Source organism: Papio anubis, chromosome 8 (assembly GCF_008728515.1).
Source record: "Papio anubis isolate 15944 chromosome 8, Panubis1.0, whole genome shotgun sequence".
NCBI classification, from domain to species: Eukaryota; Metazoa; Chordata; class Mammalia; order Primates; family Cercopithecidae; genus Papio; species Papio anubis.
The window spans coordinates 85,453,887-85,478,694 of record NC_044983.1 but is presented as its reverse complement, the minus strand read 5'-3'; the positions used below and the strand labels follow the sequence as shown (position 1 = coordinate 85,478,694).

Below are 24,808 nucleotides of genomic sequence, written 5' to 3'. Positions count from 1 at the left end.
TGAAAGTCCCATCCAGTAAAATAAGGCAAGAAAGAAAATAAAAGGCTTATCAATTGGGAAGGAAAATATAAAAAATGTCTTTTTTTCATTATCAGTATTACCAATGTAGAAAATCCAAAGGAATCTAAACAAACAAACAAACAAACAACTGTAATAACCATTGAGTTTAGCAAGCTCCTAGGGAAAACATCAATACACAAAACTAATCCATTGTATTTCTAAATACTACAAGAAAAGAAACAGAAAATACCATTTAGAAAACAGTGCCATTTGCAATAGCACCAAAAATTTAAGTACTTTGGGAGAAAGTTAACAAAACTTGTACAATGCCTGTGCAAAACACTGCTGATAGAAATTAAAGAAGACCTAAATAAATGGTGCAAGATTGGAAGACATGATATTGTTAAAAATGTCACGCTTCAGTTCCTTGACTGTCGATCTAGTACCAGGACAAATCTTTTATCGTTTACTCCCCTCAGTCCAGTGGTCCAAGAAGTTCTTTAAGCTCTGTCAGCTTACAGCATCAATAACTGACAGGAATCTTGGAAGAATAAAAACTGGCTTCCATCTTTTAAAAAGGTATCTTATCTAATATATTTTTAATGAAGCCCATAGAATTTTAATCCAATGTGATGAACAAGAATAGATCAGAGTCCATGTTAAAATGAAAGACAATAATGAGGAAAGAAGGGAGAGTCAGACAGAAATCGAGTGTCACAGAGATGAGCAAGGGAAGAAATAAGGGACAATGAGGCAAAGAAGGACAAAGAAACAAAAGAGACAGATGAAGAGAGAAACAGAGAACTAAAAATGAGGAGCTGACAGAGGCAGAGCAGTAGAGAATGAGATTGAGACATGAGCAAGGGGTAGGGCGAGAGAATCAGAGGCAGAGACACAGGAGAGATACAGAGATCAAGGTTCCTCAGATAGAGAAGAGAAGAGAGAGGAGTCACACTCTTCCCTGTCCCCCTTCCCACTCCTATCCATCTTCCCACCCCCCACGGAAAAAAAAAAAATCAAATCAAATACTTATCATCCAAATTCCAATTACAAATCACATCCATTCTGCCGTCATGGAAATGAGTAACCAGGAATTTCAATTTCAATGAGTGCATAGAAAGGATGGAAGCTATTAGTGTATGTGTGTGAGCAGACACACACACACACACACACACACACACACACACACACACACACACAGTTAGTGCCTCTGTAGCATTTCTCTGCTCCTATATCCTATCTCAAGCTGGTGCTAGGATCACCTGCGCTGCACAAAAGAAGAAATTGAACCTTGTAAGGCAAAGGTTTCTGAACCAGAGGGAGGAACCTGGTCAGCTCCATGCCCTCTTTCCTCCCCTCAGCCCTCAAAGGACACCCTCTGAGGAGCATGAGAACTCTTCCTTATTTTCCTTGTTTAGAATACTCTCCACCTTCTCTCAGAAAATACCCCCATCCTTCAAGTTCCCCGAATTATTCAAGGACAGAGTCTTGTCCACCTCTGCTTTGAGTATGAGTATAGGGCCTGCTACCCAAAAGTCATTAGTAAGTGTCTGTCAGGTGAATAAATGTACGCTGGTTCTAGATATATGTGAATATACACACATATATACATTAGACATGTTTGCTATTCATGTACCTATGAACTTTTGTAAAGTAATTCATTCGTAACGCTAACAAAAATGTTCTCCTAGTAAGTTACTTCTAAATCTATCTTCCCCCCAGTGTTCTTAATCTCAGTGGTATTAACGTCATTCAGACTCTTCATCCCATCTGAAAACACTCTCATCAAATCAATAAGGCCTGTTGATCTCATCTTCTAAATATCTTCTACTTTATCTCCCATGCAATCTAGCCACATGCTAAAAGAAAAATCAAATCCTCCTGAATAGCACTCCTTCCATCATCCATCTTGTTGTCACTAACCTTTCCAATCAAGTCACATTCTTTGTTCCACTTTCAATGGAAATCTACACAAAAATACTTACTATTTCTTTCAGAATTAACATTAAACTCCTTATTTTGGTATTGAGAACTTTCCCAATTACACTCCAACTCACCTTCCCAAAGTCATTTCCTACTCCTCTCCCCATCTCTAATAACATCAAGTTTTTCATCATTCCCTATGTACTTATGCTCCTCCTCTCCACAAGGCCTCTATCCATGGACATTTACATGTCCTTTCCCTCCTCTTTCTCTACATCTAGATCTTTGAACTTCCAGCTTAAGTTGCATCTTGTTCCTCAACCTGATCACTGACCCTAAAGAGAGTTAGTCATTCCTGTCCCTGGATTGCCAATGCACTTGAAACATACATTTATTACTGCTCAAATTGTAATACATAGTTATTATTTAAATATCATTTTTCTCCATTACATTGTGAGTTGTACAAGTGTAGACTGTCTCATTGACTTTTAAAGTATCACAGAGCTTAGCATAGAACCTTGCACACATAAGAGTCAAATAAATATGAGAAAAGCAAATAAACATACCTTTCTGTGCTTTAATTAGTTGTTTTCCAATTTCTAGTGTCACAAAGGCTGTGCCATTTAGAACTATGTCAGTTATGGTTTTCCAAGCATTAGGAGAAAGTCTTTCAGTAGGAGAAATAAAATTCCCTGCTGCATTGTTTATCACAATCTAATAAATGGACAAGGCAAGTTACAGAAACTTTAGATGAGGAAAAACATTTTCTCTGCAGGGTTTTTGTTTCTGAAATATATTAATAGAAATAATACAATAAAGTTGAAGTTCACAGTTGCCTACGAAACAATACCATGAGATTTGGTAGTCTGAGTCTGTGAAAACCTCCTATGTTAGTTACCAAATTTCAGAATCCTAAGCTGTCTTTAAATTAGGGTAGATTCTGTTATTAAGAAAACTAAAAGGGTGCAGAGGCTCATGCCCGTAATCCCAGCACTTTGGGATGAGTTCAAGACCAGCCTGGGCAACAAAGCAAGACCCCATTTCTACAAAAATTTTCTTTTAAAAATTAGCTGAGTGTGGAGGCATGTGCCTGTATTCCCAGTTACTTGGGAGGCTGAGGTGGGAGTACTGCCTGAGCCCAGGAGGTCAAGGCTCTGCTGAGCCATGACTGTGCCACCTGCATACCAACCTGAGTGACAGAGCAAGACCCTGTCTCAAAATAAATGAATAAAATTTTAAAAGGTAAAAAGAAAAAGAAAATTAATACAGATAAACATATTTACCATGTGACTCTATTTTATTTCAAAGATGTCAAGAAATGCCTTTTTGTTTCTGGTGTTATTTTAGTTTAACTTAACCAAAGCAGCTTGTGGTTGATGATCTATTTACCATCAATAAAGATTCTGGCTAGTTCTACAGGAGATTCAATGTTATTGGTTCTGAAAACACCTTTATCATAGAAAGTGCTATCTTTGAGACTACTGGAAGAAATGGCTTCTCTCCAGTAAATATACCAAGCAACAGCAAAAAAATTCATGCATATTTCAGGTATTAAAAGGAGAAATTTTGAATTTCTTACAGTTTTTCATGTTTATATTGTTCTCCACTGAGGAAGACAATCAAAAGTTATTAGCAGAAGCAAAAAGCATCAATCATTTAAACTCAATGCTGTGCTCTTGGATAACTGCTCTTGTTATTTCATAATCTTATTAAATAAAGTGAAATCAAGTTTGTTTTCCGATCAATCATAAATGGATTCTTTAAGCATTCCTGAAAGGAAGTCGTGCAGCGGTCTTTCTACTCCATTCTTTGCTTTAGCAGAACTGGCATTTTCCGAGGGACAGAAAATAGGTGCTTCTCAACACAGCACTTGCTCATATTGAGGTAGGAGGCGGGCCTAATTCTGGAGGCAGAGCTCCAACACAGGACCAGATTGAGGACTAGTTAAACCAAGTCCTAGATGAAAGCACCCCCTCTTTAGACATATCCACCAATGCACTATGTTTGTTTACCATTGCCATGGCAATGCCAGCAAGTTACTGCCCTTTCCATGGCAACGAACTGATGACTCAGAAGTTACCAACCCTTTTCTAGAAATTTCTGCATAAACCTAGTTAATTTGCATGTAATTAAAAGTGGGTACAAATATGACTATAAAACTGCCTCTCAACTGCTATGCCTAGCACATTGACTATGGGGTTGCCCTGCTCTGAAGGAACAGTCACAAATCCATTCCACTGCTGCTGCTGCTTCAGAAAAGCTGTTCTCTTCTACCACCAGCTCATCCTTGAATTCTTTCCTGGGTAAAGCCAAGAATCTTCCCAGGCTAAGCCCCAGACTGGGACTTGCCTGTCCTACATCAATATCAACATTTTATTTCCTTTGTACAAGTTGTTGGGTGTTATCAACATCAAGTGTCTGGCAGTTCGGCTTCGTCATCACTACACTTACATTAGGATGTCCTGCAACTTTGATCAGTTCTGACACAGTGTTTTGAACCATATCAGGATCCCTCACATCACACTGAATTGCATGAACCTGCAAAATAACAAAAAGAAAATGACATTTTCCAGGTTTCTTAAACCAAACACATGAACAAATTATTTGAACATGTTATAATTCCTAAATCTAAATTAAATAACTGATTTTTAATGTACCTTATTTCCAGTTTGAGAAGAAATTTGTTCTGCGGTAGCTTTCAAAACATCCATCTTCCTAGAAATAAACACCTTGTATGACTTCATATTATATTTTTCAATTTCATAAATTGAAGAATACAGAGAATCCATAGCTTAAAGAAAAGCATTTCTGAGAAAGTATAGATGTTATTTATATACAAAAATCAACGTGAATTTTTTTCTAAAAGTCAAATTTAGATCATTTTTATATATTTGATACTAATTTATTGAATTAGTCACTTTTAAACCAGTTACTTTAACATCATCTACTCACAGATTTAAATTATTCCTTAATAAGCCAGCTTTACAAAGAAAATATATTCATGGTTTAATGTTTAATTAAAGCAGTAACCATAATCATTCCCACTGAAGACAAAGCAACCTCCATGTAGTGCTTAAAAAAAAAAAAAAAAAAGTTTCTTCTGAGACAAGGTCTCACTATGTTGCCCAGCTGGTCTCAAATTCTGGGCCTCAAGCGATCTTCCTGCCTCAGCTTCCCAGTAGCTGGGATTACAGGCACACACCACCCCACCTGGCTGCATGTCAAGCTTTTTAACTTCATCTTTGTGTACAGAAAAAGAAATATTCTACCACTGAATTGGGGAAATTAAAATAATGAAAATTGTGGATGTTTACCCAAACATCAGTTCCACGGTTTTCATTGTTTCTTTCATCTCAAATAGTACCTGACTTTTTCAAAATGATTTATTTAAATAATCTAAAGAATATTTCTAGCATTTCATATAAGATTAAGATGCTAATCAAACAACTCAGGCGAACAGTGTTTTCAATACTATGGCACAGAATAGTTTCTTCAAAAGCATCACCAATAGGCTTAAGGTAAGGGACTTACCGGCTGGCTATCACGCACTGAGCACCTAGGCTGGACAGAAGAGCCGTCATTCCTTTACCAAGGCCAGTACCTCCCCCAGTAATGAATGCCACTTTTCCTTGAAAACTATTAGGTGGTAGCATCGCTTTTTGAAGGGGTGGAAAGAATTTAGACTGCAAAGCTTCAGTGTTTTGATATAATATTTTTGTCCCATAACTGAAAAACTAAAAGGGCAAAAATGAATTGAAATTTGCATACATATATTTCCAAAAAACAGATGAATTTTTTAAAACATGCTCTTGAATTTAATAGTAATCAAATTCTTGTATTAACACAAACTCTTTGCAAACATATTGGTATTGTACTTAATTATTATTCTTTGCTTTCTGATTTAAAAAGAACAGGCTCTGGAGCTGGATTACATAGCACAGAAATTTCTCCCAAGCTGTATAACCTTCAGCAGGTTATTTGACCTCTCTGTGCCTCAGTTCCTTCATCTACAAAATGAGGACAATAAAATAAATTTCTTCATATGGCATTATGAGGATTATATGAGTTATTATAGGTAAAGCACCTAGAGCAGTGTGTAGCATATAGTAAACACTACAAATGCTTACATTATTATCTGCAGGTGTTTTACTTAAATTTAATTTTGTTGTGTTTTGGTTTGGTTTTTTGTTTTTTTTGAGACAGAGTCTCGCTCTGTCACCAGGCTGGAGTGCAGTGGCATGATCTTGGCTCACTGCAACCTCCGCCTCCCAGGTTCAAGCGATTCTCCTGCCTCAGAGTAGCTGGGATTACAGGCACGCGCCACCATGCCCAGTTAAATTTTTGTATTTTTAGTAGAGACGGGGTTTCACCATGTTGGCCAGTATGGTCTCAGTCTCCTGACCTCATGATCCGCCTGCCTCGGCCTCCCAAAGTGCTGGGATTACAGGTATGAGCCACTGCACCCGACCAAATTTAATTTTTTAAAAACTAACATAAAGCATTTTTGTCTTTCAACGAAAATAATCTGGATAAAAATCACTTTCCACCTTTGAATCACTGAAGAAAATTGTTAAAAATTCTCTATAAGGTTTATTAAATCAAATGCCTCTTCATATGCTAGCTTCTGGCCACAAAACATGAAACAGAATATTTGTGTTATTTATTTTAAACGGAGGGAAAAATCAATACATTTCAGAGTCAAAAATATTTGTATTGCCCTATTTTATATGTAACAGCTTGTACTTACATTACATGCAAACATCACTGCCATTCTCTCACATTTAATCATAAAACAAACTTTAGGTATTTAATATAATGAACAATAGGAGCTAACATTCATTAAGTGGTTACCACCTGCCAGGATTACATATCAAACTATTTAATCTTCCCAACAACCACAGGAAATAGGTATTAGTTTTATCCTGTTGTACAGAAAGGGCTCAGAGTGATAAAAAATATATATATTGCCAAAGTTGCAGAACCACGGTTAAAACACAGACTGACAGGCTCCAGAGCCTTCTCTGATAACCAGCTTACATATTCCTCTGTCTATTCTCTGAGATCCTGCTAAGCTTAATGATCACACCAGGGAGGTTATGTGATATTCCATTAGGTTATGGTGGCAAGATTAAAACTCCAGTTAAAACTCCAGAAGCTGCCATTTCCTTCCAGAGTATTCCTGTAAGCTAAATATACTGTCATCAGTTGATTCAGGATATCTTGAAATTTATCCTAAGGAAAGAATAAGAAAATGTGGTCAATGATTTAGAACAAGGCTGTTCATCAACTGGAAACTGCACAAGAAAATGTTTATAATGTGATGTTAAATGAAAAAAAAAAAAAGAAACAAATATACGGTATTTTTTAACTACAAATAAAAATATATGCTTAGAAAAAAAGACTAGAAGGAAATAACAACAGTAAGTAGTAGATTCAATATTTACCACACAGTCCTCAAAACAGCTCTATAAGGTAAATTCTATTGTTACTCCTATTTTATAGATGAAAAACGTTGAAGCACAGAAAGGTCAAGTAGCTAACTTTTAAAAATAAATAATAATGGGGAATAAAGACTTAAATCCAGTATCTGACTTCACAGTCCACCCATTAGTTTACAGTTATGGCTAAGTGATGAGATTATAGATAATTATTTGCTTTGTTTGTTTGTTTGATTGGCTTTTAGTACTTTCCAAATCTATCCAGTAAGTATGATTAGATCTTTATAAGCAGGAAAAAAGTTACTGAAAGACAAAATTTGAGATCATGTATAAAATAATTGAAGATACATTTGTAAATCTTGTTATGCTCCATAGTCATCATATTTATTTTAGCTTCATATTGACAAAGCATTTTCTTTTCATATCCTTTTGCCAAAGCACAGTAATCCAAGCAACTCCACAATAATCTTTTTCTACATAAGTGGCAGTTTTCCTTAAGGCTGCCACCTGCCTTCAGAACTATTACATTAAGATGATGAATCAACAAGTTTACTCAAATAGAATGGTAAATTTGTCATTAATAATAATGAAAAAAGTATTCTAATTTTCTGAAGGCTTTACCATAATTTTTAACTTTTTAATGTTAATGTGTATAGGGGATTTGATGTGGGACTTCATGAAAATAATTAAACAAGATATTTGCATACAAACTTTATTTTTAAATTTATTTTAAAACATTTCCTCAACCTCCTCACCGGTAGAGAAAAGGATATAAAGGTAAAAATGTCACATGTGATAAAAATAATTCCTAGTGTCTACAATGTAACAGGTTATTACGTAGCACTTTTTTATCTTATATGATCTGATCAATACTAACCTTATGATTCCACTTCCCCACCAAAGTGAAGAAATTGATAAGCTATTTTAATTCTCATTACCCCCTAACAATACACAGCATTATGTGTTAATATAAATTCAAGCCATCTTCTCTGCCTAAAAGGAAGATGTTCATTTCAACATTAAGACCCACTGAGATGATCAGATGTCACAGGGTCACATCATACTCAATCCCCTGCTTCTACAAAGAAGCATCCTTAATAACCTGAAACAGTATTTTGGTTGGGCTTTTTTGAATTATAAAATGTGGATACCAAACAGGCTTTTACAGATTTTCAAGTCCTGCTTTATGGTTTTTAGAGAAATAAGTTTTTTTCAAAAATGTAAATAATACCTTTCATATCAAGATTGATTTCTCTGGAGATCTTTAGTGACCTAAAATTCTTAAAACGTTCTAGAGTCTTCCAACTTTGGTAATACAGAATTATTTTTTAGTTACAAGCTCTAAATCTCTCCCACAAAAAATTAGCTATCACCCACCTTCCTCACCATACTCATCCCTCTCCCACATCATATAAACAATAGCTTCCTCCTTCATGTATTCCAAAATTACAGCATCTAAACTAATAAGACATGATCACACTTTTAATCTTCAAAATGGCAATTCCGAGAGTCTTGACACTGCACCTTCCCCTCGAGGATAAGGACTGTATATCCATGAGATATATACATAAATTACTTAGGTATAATTTGGCTAATCTAAAATGTCTAGAGTATCACAAACAGAAGTAGATTAGTGATTCTAGGCCAAATATGTTTTGTTATCCTGCCCAAATTTTTTAAAACTTGAGCCAACATTTAGATAATGGAAGAATACACATAAAAGTCAGAAGCTCTACCAACACTTGGGCACACCTTCCCACATGATTAAGTACGACTATGACAGCCCTGCTGAGACAAGGCCTGAGCTCTGCCCAGCCCTGACTCACACAGGAAAAGTGAGCCCTTTTCACTGGGTGGCCTTTCATAAACAGGGCCTTCAAGGACTTCAGGCATCTGAGTATGTGACTCCTAGATGCCTAGTCTAAGTACCACACAAGAAACTAAAACAAACAAACAAAAAAAACGAAAGAAGAGGCAAGGCTTTTTTTTTTTTTTTTGGCACCATAACTAAATTTCATGTAAAAGAAATTTCTACAAAAATAATTGTTTAATGTGCTAGGTACATTATTAAGAAGATCCAGTTTCAAATATATAAAATTCATAAAATAACAGACTCTCATATGGGAGTTGTGAGGCTAAATGAATTATCTTTTGAGCACTTAGTTTAGCTATTTATCATCACCATCATCATCGTCATCATCATTATGGATGGGTCCTCCACATTAAAATTCCATTCCTCAAAAACATGGATGCCTTCCAAAGTCAAAAAGACAAAAATCAAACTCTTGAGCATGGCATTCAAGCCACTGGACAATATGGTGCCAATGTATTAATACTTTCCTAGCCCCACCTCGTGACTGGTCTGCCATGTAGAAGTAAACTCTACACTTACCAAGCCCTCAGCATTCCAAAAACTTGTCAACTTCTTTCACCTTCTGGCCTTTGCTCCTGCTTTCTCATTGACCTGAACCAACCACTGTCTTTCTCAACCCAGCGGAATTGGCCTTCAAAACCAGACAACATTGTCAATATCTCTGTCAACACTTTTTAAATGGCACCCTATTAAAAACAGGCAAATGGAAGGCTTCCAAATTGGCCTGCTAAGGAGTTGCCGCAATTCATATCAACGTATCAGGATGCTCAGGAAGCCAGGGACACTACCTTATATTCATCACTACAGTACAATTTCTGGCACCAATTAGGCATTCGGTAAATGCTTGTCTTACTGAATGTAACATTTGGTTGGCCATCCCAAGAATAGAAAATCTAAATCATCAGGCTGGGCGCGGTAGCTAATGCCTGTAATCCCAGCACTTTGGGAGGCTGAGGCAGGTGGACCACCTGAGGTCAGGAGTTTGAGACCAACCTGGCCAACATGGTAAAACCCCATCTCTACTAAAAATACAAAAATTAGCCGGGCGTGGTGGCATGCGCCTGTAGTCCCAGCTATTCGAGAGGCTGAGGCAGGAGAATTTCTTAAACCCAGACAGCAGAGGTTGCAGTGAGCCAAGATCGTGCCACTGCACTCCAGCCTGGGCAACACAGCAAGACTCCCTCTTAAAAAAAAAAAAAAGAAAGAAAAGAAAAGAAAATCTAAATCAATCTATGTTAAGTATTGAGTTACTTGCAAATAGAAAAACTGGACAAAGGGCTTAGAAAGGTACTCCACACAAACAAAAAACAAATATACAACCATATTTATAACTAAATAAGCATATTTAAACAAAAGGAGACATAATTTTTCTCTTACTAGACCAGTAAGGTTCAAATTTTATCATATATAATACAAGAAACAGCTGATTAAAGCCACCCTTACAACCTGTTGATAAGAATTCTGGCAACTTCTTAGGAGGCCAATCTGGCAACACTTTTTTAAATGTTAGATACAAATACTCTTTGACCCAGCAAATCCACATGCAGGAATTTATCTAAAACACATACATACTCGTTCATCTGGGAAAGAAGCAGGGGGAAAAGTAGCTATGATCAAAGATATACATTAAGATGAAAATGAAATTAACAATTCTGTTTATAATCATATTGAAAAGAATACTAATACATTTAATAAAAGAAGTACAAGACTTATAAATTGAAAACTACAAAACATCATTAAGAAATTAAAGACCTAAGTAAATAAAAAGACATTCTATGTTAATGGATTGGAAAGTTTAATTTTGTTAAGAGGACAGTACTTCCTAAATTGATAAACAGATTCAACAAAATCCCTATCGAAATCCTAATCAGCTTTTTGTGAATGTCGACAAGCTTATCCTAAAATTGGTATGAAAATGCAAGAGACTCAAAATAGCCAAAGAGATTCAATAAAACATTGTTTGTAATAGAAAGACTACAAAACAATCTATGTGTGCTTCCTTAGGGGACATAGCCAATGAATTAGAGCACATCTATACTACAAAACACTGTTATATGGATCTATTATCTACCAAAAGAAGGAGCTAGAATGTATATGCTGACTGTAAACATGGCTATAGATGTATCATTTTTTAATTATTCAATAAGTATTTGTTGGATACCAACAATGTGAGACATTATGTGTTAAGTGTAAAACTCAAGGTAGAGAAATGCATGTAACATGCTCCCATTCGTGTGGTTTTTTAAAATGAGGATATCTTCATACATATGTTGACATATGCACAAAAACCGTCAGAAGTATCCACAAGAAACTATTCATAGTAATAACCATAGTAATAATAACCTTATGACACTGTCACTGCATATCCTTTTATATTGCTTGAATGTTCAACATGTTCATAAATTTTTTTTTCATTAACAATAGCTAACACAAAATTGAATCATATAGGCAAGCACACAATATGAGAAGTGCGTAGAAGAAAACAGAGCAAGAAAAAAAATGGCATAGAATCAATTTCATGATAAGGACATATACCTTACTTGAAGCATAACTACTCTATATTAAACACTAAAGTGTGAACTATATTTATAAAAATAATGAAATATTTCCATATCTACTTTCTTAGAGCTTCTAAGTATCTGTTGGTTCAGGCTGAATGAATATTTTTGAGATCAAATTTACTCCAACTCAAATTCACATAAGAGTTTTGCAGACTGGGACTTAACTGTCATATTAAAATGTCAGCATGGTAAACACTGGACAACCGTATTTTTCAAAGCATGAGTTTGACAAATGTACATCTGCATTCCCAAAACACCTTATGTACTTCCTGAACACAGGAAGCCTTCCATAACTACTTCCCAATTTATTTTGTCCGATTGCTATAAGGCACTTTTCTGTGCCATGCATGCATTCTTTCCAACGGCCAGACCACTGCCACTTCAGCAGAGTGTATGTGGTCCTTAGATGGAGGCATCTGCAAATACAAGGGATAGTTAGGTGGAATGTTCTACTGGATGTTCCAGTGCAGAAAAGGACAGTCTTGCAGAATGAAGAACTGTCTCACCCCAAATGCCAATAGTTGCCCTGCAGACATTAAAATAACTGACTACCACACCGAAGGTTTGCCAAAGGCCTTGTTAACTCATGCTCCATGACTGTGTAGATTGCTTAAGCACATCTGCCTGCTCCTTAACTTATAGCAGGGCACTGAACAGAGGCCACTGATATTCTCAGCTTCTGCAGAGCACAGATCTTGTTGCCACAGCAACATGAAGGTAAGGCTGAACAAATATAAAAGAAACTGCCTAGCTGGACTCCAAGCTCCAATGGCTAAGCTGAATTATGCAGTTGCCAGGAGCAAGACAGAAATTACATTTTTGAGTAATGATACATTTTATATCAGTGAACATGAGTCCTTGAAAATGTCGGTGCTCTATGCTCTAGGGTGTACATCTCATTTTATTACAGTGCCTATCTGTCTGCAGTTAGATGCAGACTGAACAGATGCTTCCCCGATACTACAAAATAAAAACAGATGAAATCACAGAGCTAAGAGGCAATTTGAAATTTTCAGCTAGGGTCTTCACTCCTGCCTGCCTCTGATTTAAGTCATCTCTTACTGATCCCCTAGCATGTTAACCAAAACTATAATGACAATCTTTTTTAAACCAAAAATTAGAATCTCTGCTCTTGCAAAGAGTTTGTTTTGAGAATTTGCTTACATGAAAAAGTATTAGGGATAAACATGACATTATGATAGATATAGAGTTTATTCATTTATTCATTTTAAGCAAGTGTTTATTGAGCATATATTACACCCCAGGCACTGTTCTAGGCATGGCAGTACAGCAGCAAAAAAAAAAAAAAAAAAAAAAGACACAATATTCTATTCTCAGCAAGATTATCCTTGAGGGAATGAGGGATACAGAAATTAAGTTAAATATGTAGTATATTAAAAGTTGGTATGTAGTGTGGGGAAAAAATAAGGCAGACATTAGGGATAGAGCATTGGTACTTTAAATAGAGTCATCAGCAAAGGCCTCATTGAGAAGGTGACATTGGAGCAAAGACGTGAAGGAGAAGAATGAATCATAGGGTTTTAGGCAAAAGGGATTGGGAGCAAAGGCCCTAAGCAGGGGGCATGCTTATGGATGGGGTAATAGTCAGGAAGCCAGTGTGGCTGCAGAAGAAGGAAGGAGGGAGACAGGGGCAGGAGAAGAGGTCAGTGAGGTAAAGGGGACTGGACCATTCAGGCTGAGTCAGCCACTGTGGAGACTCAGGCTTTTACTCTGAGTCAAGTGGGAAACATCTTCTAAGTTTTGAGGAGAGAAGGGACATGATCTGCCTGAAGTTTTAAGGGATGGTTCTGGCTGCCATGGAGTGTAGAGGGCAAGGTTGGAAGCAGGGAAACTATTAGGACACTTGTGTAACAGGCCAGGCAAGAGATGGTGATGCTTAGCCCAGGATGCTATCATGTGAACTGGTGGGAAGTTAGCAAATAAAACTACTTGCAAGAACAAAGGTCCCCAAAAATGAGGACGTAATGAGTTACCACTGTACCTAATACTGCCTGGTCCAATTATTTCTTCTTTTTTTAAGGTTTTATTAATACATAACATTTTTACCTATTCGTGGGGTACATGTGATATTTTATTCCATGCATAGAATGTGCAATGATCAAGTCAGGGTATTCAGGATATCCACTAGGTCCATGATTTCTTCTTGCCTCATGCCCAACAACATGAGCTTGGGCTTTTGTTCTTCGTCTATTTTATCACATTTTTGCCTATTTCATTAAAAGCATATAAACAGGTCTCCTGTTTACTGAAAAGAACTGAGAGAGATTTTTCTACCTCTCACCTTTACCTCAATATCCCTGTTACATCTGCACTGCCTTTGTGTTCTAGAAAAATTAAGATTTAACTGTGAGCCAGAAAAAAGGAAATGGAGACCCCATCAGACAGAAGTCATTAGTCTAGGTGAGAGACACTAAGGGCAGCAGAAATTAAGACAACACATTCCACACACATTTAAAATGTAAATTAGCCTGAACCCAGAAGCCAACCAGCCAGACCTGGTAAGGTGAGAGCTGCGGAAGGTAACTGAGTTCCAGTTTTAAGTGACTGCATGCAGAGTAATGCTGTAACTGAAATGACTGGGTTGGCAAGAGAAGACCAAGTTGCAGCACTGAGGATAATGAGTTCTGCATTAGAAATGCTACACCTGGGATGCTTCTGGAATAGTCAGGTAGAGATATCTAAGCTGCAGTAGGAAATATAGTTTTGAAGCACAGAGAATAAATCAGGGCTAAAGGTAAATGGCAACATCATTTCATCATTCCAGCAATTATGAAAGCCTACAGTTCTATCACTGCTTTCATGTTACAATGCAGTGTGAGAGTTTCCCAGACTGCAAGGGATCAAAGTGCAGTTGACTTTTTATTCTAGACTTATTTATCATTACCCTGGCACTTCGATCTCAGAATGATTCATCAACTTAGAAAGAGCTGTGGACAGCTGAGAATGCTGATCATTTTCTACCTAGAATTTTCTGCAAAAACTAAAAGTTGCTAAACTTCAATGGCATGCTTTCTACCATGGGCTATAAGAAACTCTGGATAACTTTAAATTCCCTCCTCTTTTGATGCCATTATCATGACCTTTGGGAGATATCTGAGATCTAGATTTTTTTTGGTAATACTATAAAGTTAGCTTTTTAGTTTGGGCAGGAAGTTTGTTTGAAATTTCTTCAGATGCACACTTAAGCTACAAGGCCAAGATTCATCCACTAACCCCACCCCCACCACCTGCCCTGCCCTGCCCCACCTCGGTGACTCCCTCTCCTCCTCTTCACCTGATACATCCCATCCATCTCTAAGCCCCATGCCTTTTACCTCCCCAGTGTCCCTCTCTATCCACCACCTGATTTCAAACCCCAAACTCACAATATTCACAAACATTGAGGGCCTACTCTATGTCATCTTTTAACTGATCTCCAGATGACTATCAACGGGCTCATGTTACTTCTCTCCTAAGATCTTCTAACGGCTCCTGGTAGCTGCAGAACATCCAGATTCCTTTGCTCCCTACAGCATATGTCTTCACGACCTAGCTCCTGCCCCTCTCTCCTGCCTCATCTCCCCTGAAATTTACACTCAGGAAAACAAAGTACTCAGGGTTCCCCAAAACTTTCCTACCTCCCTGTCTTTACACAAATTGCTCCCTATCGTCACCCAACATTCATCATTGAAACCCAGCTGTGAGAGCTCTGGTGCCTTCCCTAACACTCCCAGGGAGAATTAACATTCTCTCCTCCACCTCTGTAGCTTAATTATCTATATACCACTTGAGGAGTCCCAGATCCTACTGACATTTCAAGAATGATGTCACTTACTCCTCTTCTCCTTCCAGTCCCCACTTAACGTCCTCACTCAAGAGAGTGGTATTGTCCTTAGTTCAGGGGCCAAAGACGGAAATCTGGGCTTCGTCTTGCCCCATACATTCAAACCAAGCCCAGTTCATTTTAGTCCCCAGTAGCTCTAATGCTACACTCAGTTCAGACCCTCATCACTGGTGTTTTGATGTTTGGTCTCCCTACTTCCAGTCTTACCTGAGGATATTGTATTTCTGCTCACAATTTTGATGGCAACATGTCAACTCTGAGCTCAGCCCTATCTCGCATCCTCACCACCAACCAATCACCAAGGCCTCTGATTTTACCTCCCAAATATCACTCAACCTCGAGTGTCTCCAAACCCAATGCACGCCCTTGTTGAGGTCACGATCACCTCTCATCAGATGAGAGGATTACTCGGGGTTTGGCCGTTTGTCTCCACTCCCATCCCTCAGGACAAAGTGTTAACTCCTTAACACAGCTGACAGGCTGCTCACTAAGCTCTCTCTCACCTCCTGCCTCCCTGCTCTCTACTGATAACCTCCATGCTGGGCCTTCACATAGACTACTCTCCTGTCTAAAACATTCTTACATCTCTCCCTTTGGCTAACTCCTACTCATCCTTCAGGTCTCAGCTTTGATATATACCAAACAACAACACTCTCATAAAACTGGACATACTTCCCCCACGAGCAGGAGATGCTTCTTCCCCAGTCCTGACATCTCCCTACTGAGAGAAGCTCAGGTAGTACAACTCCAGTCAACCTGCTAGGGACGTTTGGATGCTTGTCCCTTGAAACCTCATGCTGAAATGTGATCCCCAATGTTGGAGGTGGGGACTAATAGGAGGTGCCTCGGTTATGGGGGCAGATCCATCACGAATGTCATAGTACCATCCTCATCCTGGCAGTGGCAAGTGAGTCTGCACTCTTAGTTCCCACTAAAGCAGGCTGGGAAAGAACCTGGCACCTCCCAGGACCCTCTCACTTCCATCTCTGCAAACTCCAGTTCCCCTTCACCTTCTGCCACAAGTGCAAGCAGCCTTAGGCCATCACCAGATGCAGATGCTCAGTCTTGAACTTGTCCAGGCATCAGAATCATGAGCCAAACAAACCTTTTTCTTTATAAATTACCCAGCCTCAGGTGTTCCTTTATAACAACACAAACTGAGGTACAATCTGTCCCTGCAGAGACAGTGGATGACCAGTAAATTTTGACAGGATCGTTGGGTATGAACAGTCCTCCTTGGTCTCCCTCTTGGGAGCCAGCTGCCTTCAGAGGGCAATATTCCGCCTTCCTCCAGAGTTATGTAAGTCTGCCTACTTTGGGAGATGCAGCTGATGGGCCCAGCTGCCTCTCACAAACCACAATAAAAGTGATACTTTGGCTTCCACCTTTACTCATTTTTCAGACTGGAAAAAAACGGATGCTATTTATTTGGGATCCCCTCCAAAGGCAAGAACACCCAACCTAACATGCAGCACATCACACCATAACACCATTGGACTCTAAGCTTCCTGACAGCAGGGATCAGCTCTTCTTCTCACCCTCATATCCCTAGTAAGGTGCCTAGCAAAAAGTAAATGCTCAATTTTCTACATAAATAAGAAAAGCCCACCATGCCCTGTCCCCCAGCAACCTGACTGATCTCATCTCCACACGCTTCTCTGTTCCCATACTTCACCAACTCCACAATACCAAACCACTTGAATTTTTATAAATAAGCCACTCCTTCACTTCTTGATACATGCTATTCCTTAGGTCTGTATTGCCATTGGGACCATACAAATTCCATCTCCTGGTTTAACAGTAGGCTACTGGGGCCACCTCCTCCATGAAGCCTACCTTGCCTCCTCTAGGTATGCAGTTTGGGTCATATACGCATTATAATACACATCTGCATCTTCACAGTCTATTGATGTCTGCTGGTGACTCACTAGAGTACCATTTTTCAGATTTCTTTGACTGTGAAACATAGCAAGAAATCTGTTTTATATAGCAACATACACATGTTCATAGCAACACAGTACACATATTCATTCATGTAACAGATACATGAATGTTTACTCTATGCCAAGCACTGTTCTAGGTATAAACAGTGAACAAAACAGATGAAAATATTTGCCTGCATACAGCTTATATTCCAGAATTTTACACTGAATAAAGAAATACTTAGGCTTCCAGATTTAAAAAAATATATATAGAAAACACATCTAGCTGGTTTTATACTGCTCCAAGACAATATTCATCATGAGAAAGCAATGAAACAAAGTTGACTACACTCTAAGGGAAAATGTGACATCCAAGTAAAATTATGCCTATCCATCCTGTTACCAGAACAGATGCCTGGAATGATGTTCACCAAATGTTAAACCTAGTTAATTTTGGGTGGCCAGTTTGAGGTCATATGTTACTTTGTTTTTTTAACTGTATTGCTGAATAATAGAGGCCAGGAACCATTTTTCTAAAAATAGTGATTTTATTCTTGATAGTTACTACTTTTTTTTTTTTTTGAGATGAAGTCTCACTCTTTGACATATATAAGTAATATATAAAATAAAATATATTTTATTATATAAATATATATACACTATATGTAAAAATAAAAAATAATATATAAAAATATAAAAATATAAAACAAAATAAACAACCTTACTACATGAGATGAATTTAGATATACCCTATTCTATTCCGATTTTTTTTTTTTTTTTGAGATGGAGTCTCACTCTATTGTCAGGTTGGAGTGCAGTAGTACAATCTCGGCTCACTGCAACCTCCACCTCCTGGGTTCAAGGGATTCTCCTGCCTCAGCCTCCCAAGTAGCTGGGACTACAGTCATACACCACCACGCCCAGCTAACTTTTGTATTTTTAGTAGAGACAGGGTTTCACCATGTTGGCCAGGATGGTCTTGATCTCTTGATCTCATGATCTGCCCGCCTCAGCCTCCCAAAGGGCTGTTTTGCTCCATTAAATTGATTTTAAGGCCTACTCATTCATTATTACTTGTGGCTTAAAAAACATATATGAGACTATACTGCATTGAAGGTAGGAATGTCTTTCAACCACAAATTGCCAAAGAATGCCCAACACTTAGTAGGTACTTAATTAATTAGTGTTTCCTCATAAACAACTGAACGACTGAATGTTTTCCTCAATAGAACTGAGAGCAACTTGACAGCAGTTGAGAGCAGGGCTCATATTTTTTATATCTTGAGTCCCAGGGTATAGCACAGGGCCAGACACAAAGCCAGTCCTCAATAAATACTTATTAAATTGAAATGAGGTCTACTCGTCAGCAGCACAATTTAATAGAGCAATTCACAAATAGGTTTTAAAACAAATGAAACATTTGCCTTGGTTCTTGGTAACAAAAATATTCAAATTAGGGGTTTTAATTATAACAACTTGTATTTGCCCACAAAAACATGATGTTCCCTGGAACAACCTCCCACTTCACAGATGTAAACACTTCTCTTCTCCCAGGAATTCAAACTTGAGGCTACATGTGCTAGGAAGGGGACAAACCACACTAACAGGTGCCTCTCTTGCCTCCCAACCTCGATCCTCAAAACTTCCACTTTTTTTTCCGCAAAGAAATTTCAAAATTGTCAGATTACAATTAAGTTTTAAATGAGTTCATTTTCTCCCTCTCAAACTGTATTGTCTAATGGTGTCAGAAGAGCTCGGATAAGGTCTGTGTGACCTTATTACTACAATCCTAATGATGTGTGTTAAAAAATAAAATCTCTGAAGACATCACAGAGCTGTTGCAGGTTTCAAATGAGAAATGTCTCTGAGAAAGAATCAGAAAATATAGGCTTCCTTTAAAATGATCTATAACCCAGTTTTCACAGGGAGGAAAAAAAAAAACAAAACTCAGCAAACACCTAACCCTGAACAAATCTCACTTTTTAAAAGAAAGATCTCTTACTTGAGGGAACCATCATACTAATTCTTTGTATTCCTATTTGGAACTACTGCTGCCCATATTTTTTGAAAAAGAACACCATGGCTGTCTATTCTATCAAATCAAAAGAAGTTTTTTCACAGTTGAGGTATTAATTTTTCTGCCTGGCTAAAGAAAACGTGCTTTTTAGTTTACTTATTACAATTTTGTAATTTAGATGTGCGGAGGGCTTGTCTTGGATATTGGTTTTTTTTGTTTTTGTTTCTCTTTCCTCTTCCTGTTTTTACTTGCAGTATTTTATTTCCATTATGGGTGCAATGGAGACATGCTGACAGGAGTGTAGGCGAGAGAGAGGGGGAAGCCAGTGTAAGACAGACCTCTCCCAGCTATACATCTGGGAAGGTGAGTCTATAAACAGCTGGGGTTTTGTTTTTGTTTCATTTTTATGAGAATTTGTTTGTATTAGTGTTTAATTCCATAACACATAGATGGGCTTTCCTCATAACAAACTACGTCAAAGACCAGTGCTCGCTCGGCCTGGTCCCTCTCTCACTCCTTAACGGACGGGCGAGGGCCATATTCTTCCCTACCTCTTCCTACCTATTTACACACAAGTTGGAAACTTGCAGAACTGTGAAAACTTCGAAAATCACGTGTCTTCCCTATTCCCCTACACACATCAGGGCTTCATCTGAGAGTGGAATACGACCTGGGCCCCGGTGCTCACTCCTGGCATTGCCCTGCTCCCCGGGACCTGGTGGCCCTCTCTCTGCGCCCCAAAACGCCCTGTCCTAGCTCCCTGAGCCCCTGGGACGCCGGGTCCTCTCTTTGTGCCCCAAGACCTCCTGCCCTTTCTCTTGCGCCCCGAGACGTCCTGTCCTCTCTTCCGCGCTCCGGGTTGCTCTGTCCTCTCTCTTTGCGTCCCGGGACGCCTTGTCCTCGCTCCCCGAGGCCCGGGACGCCTTGTCCTCGCTCTCCGAGGACCCGGGACGCCCTGTCCTCTCTCTTTGCGCGTCGGGACGCCCTGTCCTCGCTCCCCGCGACCCCGGCCGCCTTACCCGCCGAGGAGCGAGGCCACAGGGCAGCCGCGACCCCAGAGCAAAGAAAACCCTGGCCTGCAGCGTCATGTTGATTCTCCGGAACTCGGGCCGGAAGGCAGCGAAGGCGGTACAGCGCAGGGGGCGGGACAAAAAGAACAAAGTTCTTGCGGCTGGGATCGCTGCCTGGGCTGCCGGGAGCTGGGACCGGGACTGGGACCCAGGCGGCGAGGACGCCCCGCGGCCCTGACCTTCAGGTTCGGGCCGAGGGCGCCGCCTAGCTCTGCCTGGCTGATGCTCTCTCCTGCTCTCTGGTCCGGCCGGGAGTGCTTTGTATAGCAGAGCACGGAGGTCTCTGTGTCCTTGAGCGGGTGGACGAACCCCTGCGCCCTGCAAAGGTTTGCAGATTGCAGCTGCGCGTCCCCTACACTGCCCACCAAGGGCGAAAACCTTTTTCAGTAGTATATGTTTATCCATTAAGTGCGTGTTTAAGTGCGGAGTCCGCGTGGCGCCAAGTCACATATTATCAGAATAATATGTTGGATGTAAAACACGGCCTCACTTTCCGTAAGGCTAAGAGCCTGAAAAACACCAAGGCCAGCTGCCGGCGTTTTGACTTTTCGCAGGACACACCGCCCCCTGTCGCCGAGATGCAGCGTGGCTCCGACCGCCCAACCTTGGCTTTTTTCTCGAAGTTATACACACGTTAAAGGCAAACGCAGATTCAGTATATCATTCTCCATCTTAGTGTAATATACCTGTTGACACGAGGCATTAGCTCAGATCACATTTCTTTCCTCATTCGTAAAATGTGAATATTCATAGCTAATTCAGGATTTTAGATAAAAGAGGACGGGTGTGAGGCCCCAGGCTCAGGCTGGTGGTAGATGATATTGAGTGTTTACTATGTGGTGGAATTTTCCAAATGCTGATAAAGAAAGCAGCCCTTGATATTCAGAACCTGGCCCGGGACTCACAGCTAGGTCATACTAATCTATTAAACCTTCACACAGAATACCAATTCAGACAACGTTGCTCTGTGATCATAATAAGGTGAGGCAAAGCAAGTCAACTTCATAGTTCTAAGCACCAACGAAAACAACTCATGGTGCCACCCACAAAACACCAAACACAATGTCTCTTGGCCAAAATGAGTTGCTATTTCTTTTCCAATTACAACTTTAACCTCATTCTACCTATAGACTTAATCTTCCTTCACTATAAGTAAGATTTATTGAGATTCTCACAGAATTGCCCGCCCTTTCTGACAACATCCATTCTAGAGTGAACCCCAACTTCCTTAGGCCATCTCCTAAATCATTTGAAATCCAAACCCTGTAAGAAGTTCTTTCTAACATTCTAACACCTCTTACTGAGACACCCTATAATTTTTCATGGCATGTGTCCTTCACTGCAAAAAAAAATAAACCCAACTGGTTTATTTGTCAACTGCAGATTTGTCCCTGGTTATCTTTGGCTGGAAGGCCTCGACAGTGCCCTGAAAGCAGTATTAATTCATTGTCTCAGTGTTGATTTTCCTGAAGCAGACTCTGAGGCTGGTATCCAGTGCAAGTGACCCATTTGAGAACCTGGGGAAGCACTAGCAGGGAAGAGAAGATAGGCAACCCAGGTAAGTCATCCAGGCGTCTGGCAGTGGGCTACTAGAGCTTAATGCCACAGGGGAAACTCTGGGTGGAAATGGAGAACCCACGCCTCAGAGAAATCCCATCCAAGGGATGAGGAAGCTGGGGTATTAGCACACAAACTCTCACGCCAACGGTTGAGGGCCAGGACTATTGATTCCCCAGCACTCTGGCCTGTGACAGTAGCATCAGGGCTTGCTTCAGAAAAAGACCTCAAGAAAAGTGACACAGACACTATCGTTGGAGTTAGATGGTGCCCTGAAATAGTGTTTACCACAAACTTAGCTGCAGTAAAAGTCTGACTCCCTTTTTTGACGTTTGATTGCTGATAGTTCTTCCCCTGTTTCCCGCATCTGGGCAAGTCGATAAGAAAGCCCAGACGCTCCCTCCTTTGGCTCTGGCAGCCAAGCCCTTTCTTGTGTGTGGAAACTGTTTGTCCAGCCCAATCCCCTAACCATTATAAAAACCCCAAAACATTTTTTCCTTGCTATATTAGTTTTCTAGGGCTGCCACGAGAAAGTGTGGCAGGTTTCACTAACGCAGGCCTCCATCACAACTGTTTCAGTAGTGACTGAGTGGATAAGTTAAATATTAAAAGCTAAAAAAAAAAACCAATGTCCTTATACAAAGGCTGGGATGTAACAAAAACCCATCAGCAGTTTTTCCTAGACCTTTCCTGGGCCTTAAACTTAAAGCATGACAAAATAATGAAGGATTCTTAACAGGACCCATTCAGGATTAAACAAGTTTTATTGGGGGCCTGAAGAAACTCCCCAGGCCTCCACAAACAAGTCTATTGGAGGACTGAAGGAACTCCCCAAACCTCCGTAATCTAGCAGGAGACAAAATAAGGGTAATCACCCAGCACCTAGACCCATTTAGACTAAGTAAATTTACTGAGGCTCCAGAGGAAGGTCTTCAGTACTCAGACCTTAGTTATAGATTAAAAGAAGTTAATTACTTATGTCTTTAGATGAATGTACACTTACATGTAGACATATAGCTTGGAAAGTATATAAACTCTGAAAAACTTTGAATTTTGAGTTGGTTTGGTGATAATTTCCAAGCCTGTAACTGGTTACAGAAATAAAAACTTTCTTCCTCCCCAGTTCATCGGCATCTCATTACTGGCAGCAAGAAATAGCAGCTGACCCTCAGTTTGGTCCAGGAACAAAACTACCACAGATTGGGTGGCTTAAATGGAAATTTGTTTCCTCACAGTTCTGGAGGCCACAAGTTAGCAGAGCTGGTTTCTTGTGGAGCCACTGTGGGACCATCTTCTCCCTATGTCTTTACATGATCCTCCTGTGCACCTTTCAATTTCTAAATTGCCTCTTCTTATGAGAACACCAGTCGTGTTGGATTAAGGCCCACCCTCAATGACCTAATTTAACTGGAATTATCTCCCTAAAGACTCTATCTCCAAATATAGTCACATTCTGACGTATTGGGGGTTAAGAGTTCAATGTATATATTTGGCTGGGAGAAAGGAGAAGTAACACAATTCAGCCCAGAACACTTGCTCTCTTAAATAACTTTTAGACTAATTTAGGGGGCCTGTTCTGTCCTCCCAAAAAAAAAACCTTGAGAATATATCAATAATAAACCTTTTGCTATGCTCTTGATATATGTATAGGGGCACTGTCATTCTTGACTTCCAAACCAAATTTTAAGTGGGGTTCATCTTGTTTCTAAGAAGAAGTTGCAACATTAGTGATACGGTTTGGATTTGTGTCCCTACCCAAACCTCATGTCAAATTGTAATCCCCAGTGTTGGAATTGGGGCCTGGTGGGAGGTGACTGGATCATGGGGGCAGATTTCTCCCTTTGGTGCTATTCTCCTGATAGAGTTCTCAGGAAATCTGGTTGTTTAAAAGTGTGTGGCACTTCCCACCCTCTCTGTTCTTCCTGCTCCAGCTGTGTAAGACAGCCTGCTTCCCCTTCGCCTTCCCCCATGATTGTAAGTTTCCTGAGGCGTCTCCAGTCATACTTTCTGTGTAGCCTACAGAACTGTGAGTCAATTAAACCTCGTTTCTTTATAAATTACTCAGTATGAGGTATGTCTTTATAGCATTGTGAGAATGGAGTAACACAATTAGTAACTTAAAACAATCATTTATTATTTCACAGTTCACAGGAGTCAGGAGTCTAAGCACAGCTTAGCTGAATCCTTGGCTCTGGGTCTCAGAAGACTGCAATCAAGGTGTCAACTGGGCTGTTTTTATCTGGAGTCCCAACTGGAGAAGATCTGATCCCAAGCTCATCCAGATTGTTTGCAGAATTATTTTCCTCATAGCCATATGACTGACAGCCCCAGATTTTTGCTGGATGTTGGCTGGAGTTGCCTTCGGCTTCTCGAAGTCACCTCCATCCCTTCCCATGTGGGCTTCCTCAGCAGACTGCTTGCTACATCAAGCCAGCAAGGATAATTTTGTACCTCAGGGAGGCCCCAGCCCATCTTTTAAGGACAATCATCAGATTAAGTGAGGCCCACTGAAAATAGTCTTAATCTCCTTTTGATTAAATAAAATCAACTGACTTGGGACTGCAAACCACAAAGTGACTGAGGCAGGTCTCTGTCGGTTAGAG

At 39.7% G+C, this 24,808-nt stretch overlaps 1 protein-coding gene across 2 annotated transcripts in view; it reads right to left on the bottom strand.

Moving 5' to 3' along the window:
* Positions 1–20,748, bottom strand: part of DECR1 (2,4-dienoyl-CoA reductase 1) — a 44,952-nt gene extending 24,204 nt beyond the window's left edge. The window contains exons 1-6 of one of the 2 annotated variants that reach the window (XM_009213292.3): positions 20,598–20,679; positions 9,754–9,865; positions 5,455–5,657; positions 4,581–4,638; positions 4,375–4,461; positions 2,490–2,637 (exon numbers count right to left, since the gene is read on the bottom strand). In XM_009213292.3, coding sequence (XP_009211556.2) covers positions 2,490–2,637; positions 4,375–4,461; positions 4,581–4,638; positions 5,455–5,576 — 415 coding nt within the window. In that variant the 5' untranslated portion in view covers positions 5,577–5,657; positions 9,754–9,865; positions 20,598–20,679. Of the gene's footprint in view, positions 1–2,489; positions 2,638–4,374; positions 4,462–4,580; positions 4,639–5,454; positions 5,658–9,753; positions 9,866–20,597 lie in introns of both variants that reach the window. The other variant, XM_017962162.2, reaches the window with a different exon arrangement.
* Positions 20,749–24,808: the final 4,060 nt, after the last annotated feature.